The sequence below is a fragment of the Salvelinus namaycush genome, chromosome 21 (genome assembly GCF_016432855.1).
Source record: "Salvelinus namaycush isolate Seneca chromosome 21, SaNama_1.0, whole genome shotgun sequence".
NCBI lineage: Eukaryota > Metazoa > Chordata > Actinopteri > Salmoniformes > Salmonidae > Salvelinus > Salvelinus namaycush.
The window spans coordinates 32,662,158-32,668,157 of NC_052327.1; the positions used below are offsets into that span (position 1 = coordinate 32,662,158).

General features: G+C 50.2%; 1 protein-coding gene across 1 annotated transcript in view; it reads left to right on the top strand.

The window, feature by feature from the left end:
• Positions 1-6,000, top strand: part of LOC120065857 (otogelin-like protein) — a 54,986-nt gene that overhangs the window by 42,106 nt on the left and 6,880 nt on the right. The window contains exons 33-41 of the mRNA XM_039016904.1: positions 1,061-1,178; positions 1,304-1,383; positions 1,471-1,586; positions 2,088-2,864; positions 2,994-3,171; positions 3,282-3,424; positions 3,572-3,595; positions 3,678-3,770; positions 3,943-4,132. Coding sequence (XP_038872832.1) covers positions 1,061-1,178; positions 1,304-1,383; positions 1,471-1,586; positions 2,088-2,864; positions 2,994-3,171; positions 3,282-3,424; positions 3,572-3,595; positions 3,678-3,770; positions 3,943-4,132 — 1,719 coding nt within the window. The remainder of the gene's footprint in view (positions 1-1,060; positions 1,179-1,303; positions 1,384-1,470; positions 1,587-2,087; positions 2,865-2,993; positions 3,172-3,281; positions 3,425-3,571; positions 3,596-3,677; positions 3,771-3,942; positions 4,133-6,000) is intronic.

Below are 6,000 nucleotides of genomic sequence, written 5' to 3' on the forward strand. Positions count from 1 at the left end.
GTATGGACCTCGCTTTGTGCACAGGGGCATTGTTGTGCTGAAACAGGAAAGGGCCTCCCCCAAAATGTTGCTACAAAGTTGGAAGCACAGAATCGTCTAGAATATCATTGTAAGCTGTAGCATTAAGATGTCCCTTCACTGGAACTAAGGGGCCTAGCCCGAACCATGAAAAACAGCCCCAGACCATTATTCCTCTTCCACCAAATCCGCCAAACCCAGATTCGCCCGTCAGACTGCCAGATGATGAAGTGTGATTCATACGAGAATGTGTTTGTACTGCTCCTGAGTCCAATGGAGGTGAGCTTTACACCACTCCAGCTGACGCTTTGCATTGTGCATGGTGATCTTGTGTGCGGCTGCTCGGCCATGGAAACCCATTTCATGAAGCTTCCGGTGAGCAGTTCTTGTGCTGACGTTGCATCCAGAAGCAGTTTGGAACTCGGTAGTGAGTGTTGCACAGACAATTGTTATGCGCTACGCACTTCAGCACTCAGCGGTCCCGTTTTGTGAGCTTGGGTGGCCTACGACTTGTTCATAGACGTTTCCACTTCACAATAACAGCACTTACAGTTGACTGGGGCAGCTCTAGCAGGGCAAAAAATGTGACTAACTAACTTGTTGGAAAGGTGGCATCCTATGACAGTGCTACGTTGAAAGTCACTGAGCTCTTCAGTAAGACCATTCTACTGCCAATGTTTGTAAATGGAGATTGCATGGCTATGTGCTCGATTTTATACACCTGTCAGCAACGGGTTTGGCTGAAACAGCTGAATCCACTAATTTGAAGAGGTGTCCACATACTTTTGTCTATATAGTGTATATTCAACTTCTCAGTGGCATTCAGAATCAGTTTTCAAATTCAGTTCTCTAAATTCAGTTTCAAAACCAGAGACAACATCCTGGTACTTTTCCAGCCAGGAAAGGTAGAAGAGAACAGATAGATTCAAACGCTCTCTATGGTAAACAGAAGATAGCGGTACGAACACACACACAGTTTATTTTTCTGTGTTTATTGTGTGTATGATGACAGTATGTGTGTGTGTGTGTGTGTGTATTCCAGAGAGCAGTTTTGTGATCCCGTTCCGTATGATGTGTGAGTGGCGCTACCATGCATGTGCCAGTCCTTGTGTTCGTACATGCAGCGACCTCGAGGCCACACGCTGCCACTTCCTGCCCCCGTAAGACACACCTTGCAAACGCTTACAAATGCACACTTAGAAACGCGCTTACAAAACTTACAGTTTTACACTGTAAGAGAATGTTTAATACAGGTTTTGAATGTTTGTCTATGTGTGTCTGGCAGGGTGGAAGGCTGTTTCCCTCGCTGCCCCAAAAACATGGTTCTTGATGAGGTCACCAGGAGATGTGTCTACACAGAGGACTGTGAGTAGAGTGTGTGTCACACGAGGATCTGTTAAAGTACAGGTAAATCGGTGTTAAAGTAATTTATGTCTGTGTGTCTGTCCTCAGGTGTGTCCCTTCCTCCCACTCCTACACCCTATGCCTTCGTAAACCAAACAACCACCACCCCAACTACTACCACTACAGCCCCCACTACTACCACTACAGCCCCCACTACTACCACTACAGCCCTCACTACTACCACTACAGCCCCCACTACTACCACTACAGCCCCAACTACTACCACTACAGCTACTACTACTATCACTACAGCCCCCACTACTACCACTACAGCCACCACTACTACCACTACAGCTACTACTACTATCACTACAGCCCTCACTACTACCACTACAGCCCCCACTACTACCACTACAGCTACTACTACTATCACTACAGCCCTCACTACTACCACTACAGCCCCCACTACTACCACTACAGCCCTCACTACTACCACTACAGCCCCCACTACTACCACTACAGCCTCCACTACTACCACTACAGCCCCCACTACTACCACTACAGCCCCCACTACTACCACTACAGCCCCTACTACTACCATTACAGACCCCACTACTACCACTACAGCCCCCACTAATACCACTACAGCCCCCACTACTACCACTACAGCCCCCACTACTACCACTACAGCCCCCACTACTACCACTACAGCCCCTACTACTACCACTACAGCCCCCACTACTACCACTATTACTATTACTACTACCACTACAGCCCCAGCTACAACTACTATTGTTACTACTAGTACCAGAACTACAACCAGTGCTGCCTCTACAACTGTTACTGCCACCAGAGCCCCCACTACTCCCAGTACAGCCCCATTGACTGAGCGTTTCACCCACACACTCACCCCTGCTCGCTCCCCCTCTCCTCCTCTCCCTTCCCTGCCCTCACCCACTGTGACCGAGCACACCACTTCACCTGCAGTCTTTCCCTCTGTCTCCCCCTCTTCCTCTGTCTCCCCCTCTTCCTCACCCACCACTACTAGTAGCACCACTGGGGTCACGACCTTGACCTTGACCCCTTCAGAGGTCACTACAGTAGCCTCCCCTACTCCCCCCAGCCTGGCAGTGACCGACTCCACCACTCCACCTCCTCCCCCTTCTGCTACCCCTCCCCAGCCTTCCACCCAGTCTTCTATCTCTCCCCCAGCCACTACCTCCTTCCCCACCTCCTCTCCACCTCCTCCCCCTCTCTCCCCCTCCACCCACACCCCAACCACCACACAAACACATCGTCCTGTTGCTACACCCACAGAGACCATCTCTGTATTTCCAGTTGTATATGACACCTCCTCTGTTACCATGTCGACATCACCCCCAGAGACGACGGAGTTCATAACCACGGAAACATCCACCAGCACAGACTTCTTTCCTACATCTGAGGCAGTCAGCATGCCAACAGTGCTGCCCCCCTTTCTCCTGCCCACCGCCCCGTGCACAGTAAGAGCCAATCAGTGAGAGCCAGTGTGTATGGAGAAGATAAGAGGGCCGAGCATGCAGCCTTGGAGAACTCCCTCTGCCAGTAGCTGAATTTCTTGATCTCTCTCTCTTTCTCTCTGTTCTCTCCAGCCCCCGTACTCCTACCGTGTAGATGAGTGTACAGAGCTGATCTGTTTTAATGGGGAGCTGCTCCTCCATAACTCCTCCCTCCACTGTCGGTACAACACCACTCCTCCTCGCTGCTCTCTGCTGGGCATGGCTGTCCTCACCAACACCGACCCCTGCTGCCCGCTCTGGCAGTGCCCCTGTAAGAACACACACTACTGTGCATACACAAACACACTTTACATACCGTGTTTGTGTGTATTTGCCTATCCGCGTTGTGTGTGTTTCCGTGTTTGTGTGTGTGTGTGTTAGGTCGCTGCTCGGTGATGTCAGACCTGCGTGTGATAACGTTTGACGGTAACAACGTGGCGCTGTATGATAATGGCTCCTACATCCTGGTCTACCTGCCCACAGAGAACATCATAGGAACAGTGGATAAATGCCCTACCAGCCAGGTACACAGACTGTTAGAAGGTGTTATATGCTGCTGTAGTTGTTGTAGTGTTATAGTACTTTACGTTATTATAGATGTGTTATAAACTGTTATGGGACTGTTATAAGTTCCTGACTGATCTGTTGGCTTTGTCTTGATTCCTATTTAGAGCGTCAACTCCATCAGACGACCGGTAAGTTTCCCTTTAACATCTAATCATGATGTACTGTGATGATGATAGTGTTCATTCTGACCAGGGCCTCTCCCTCTCTCAGAGCCCTAGTGGTGGGACGTCAGGTTTGTGTTTTAAGAAGTTGAACATCACCACTCCGTCCTACAGGATTATCATCAACCGCCTAGACCGCAAGGTGACCATCACTGACCGCATCCGACTGATAACTGGTCACATACTGAACTTTTACCACATGCTATCTCTGTGTGTGTGTGTGTGTGTGTGTGTGTGTCTGTCTGTCTGTCTGTCTGTCTGTCTGTCTGTCTGTCTGTCTGTCTGTCTGTCTGTCTGTCTGTCTGTCTGTCCAGGTGTCAGTGAACCACATCAAAGCACGGCTGCCATTCTCCCGCAAGGCCTTGTCAGTAGGGGACACAGGCAGTATGTACCTGATCACCACTCCTGGAGGAGTCAATATACAGTGGTACCACAGCACTGGCATCATGGTGCTGCAATACACCGCCCCCTCCAATACATCTGCTCCTACTAGAGGCCTCTGTGGTAAGACATCCATGAAATTAGCTAGATTTGGCATTTACTCTGACACGTTCATCCTTCACTGTCAGATCAGGTATATGAAGTCCACTAGCATGATTTAATGAATCTGGAGAAATGGGAAAGTTTCTCTCATACCTGACCATACCTTATTTTTAGCCTAGTTCTTCAGTGTGTGCGTGCGTGCATCCTTAATATTTGTATAAATAACGTTTTGAAATTGTGAGCGAGAGTAGGGCCTATTTCTTGTCAATGCTCTTACAAATTTTGGGTTTTGACGTTGTCTCACTTTAGTTGAGCACTGTCACTAATACGCCGGGAGTCAGGAAGCAGGTGCAGAAGGTGAGTTTAATAATAAAGAATGCAGAGAAACAAAACTTGAGATCCGTACAGAACGTGAATGGAAACAATGCTGCCTGATGACTTAGGCTACAGATTGCTAAATCAAGGGAGAGAAATAAAGGTGATAATGAGGTCCAGGTGTGCGTAATGAGATAGCCAGGGCCGGTGGTTAGTAGAGAGTAGTAGACCTCTGCAGGGGTCAAGGTTGGGGTTGTGACCCCAGTGGTGCCACTGGTAGTGGTGGGTGAGGGAGAGGGGGAGACAGAAGAAGAGGGGGAGACTGAGGAAAATTCTGCAGGTGAAGTGTGCTCGGTCACAGGGGGGGGGGGGGGGGGGGGGGGGTATGTCCAGCATGTCGGCCGCCGGGACCCAACAGCGCTCCTCAGAGCCCTACCCCTCCAAGTCCACCAGGTACTGAAGCCAAGTCCAGGAAGGACCTGACGGCATAGGCTGGAGTCCCATCGATATCCAGGGGAGGTGGAGGGGTGTCGCGGGGGACGGCACCAGCCAGGGGACCAGGAACCACTAGCCTGGGGAGGTATACATGAAAAGAGGGTGAGATCCAGTAGTTGGTGGGTTGTAAGCGATAAGTTATCTCATTGACCCACTGGAAGACCTTGAAGGGCCACACAAACTGTGGGCTCACCTTCCGGCAGGGCAGGCGGTGCAGGAGGTTCCTGGTGGAGAGCCAGACGCGATCACCAGGATGGAACACAGGAGCCTCACTGCGGTGGCGATCCACCTGCTCCTTCTGGTGACGGACGGCAAGCTGGAGCCTCACGTTGGCAGAAATCCAAACCTCCTCTCCGAAGCCTCACTCCCCCTGCCGGTCCTGGAAGGGACTCCTAAGGAACCTCCCCAGCTCCTAATTGGTACTCTCCAGCTGCCCGCTGGACTGAGGCCAGTACCCGGATGTGAGGCTGGCCGTGGCCCCCAGTTTCTCCTTGAAGGCTTTCAATACCCGTGACGTGAATTGGGGGTCACGGTCGGAGACGATGTCCTCCGGAAGGCCATAGTGCCCGGAAGATCTGCTGGAACAGTGCCTCATCAACCTGGAGAGCGGTAGGGAGACCAGAGAGAGAACTGCAGGATTTAGAGAATTTGTCCACAACAACCATAATAGTGGTGAAACCATCAGACGGAGCGAGATCAGTGTGTGTCTATTGTCAATAACAGCTGGTGTGCGATGTTTAATATTAAGGAAGTCTCAAGATATTGCTCGCCTGAGGTAGAGTACCTTATGATAAGCTGTACAGTAGACCACACTATCTACCAAGAGAGTTTTCATCAACATTTTTCGTAGCCGTCTTTTTACCACCACAAACCGATGCTGGCACTTAGACCACACTCAACAAACTGTATAAGGCCATAAGCAAACAAGAAAATGTTCGTCCAGAAGCGGTGTTCCTAGTGGCCAGGGACTTTAATGCAGGCAAACTTAAACCCCTTTTAACTTAAAAATAAAAACATTGATTACGGAGAGCGTGATCACACAGTCATCCGGAACAGCTGGTGCTCTCATGCATGCTTCC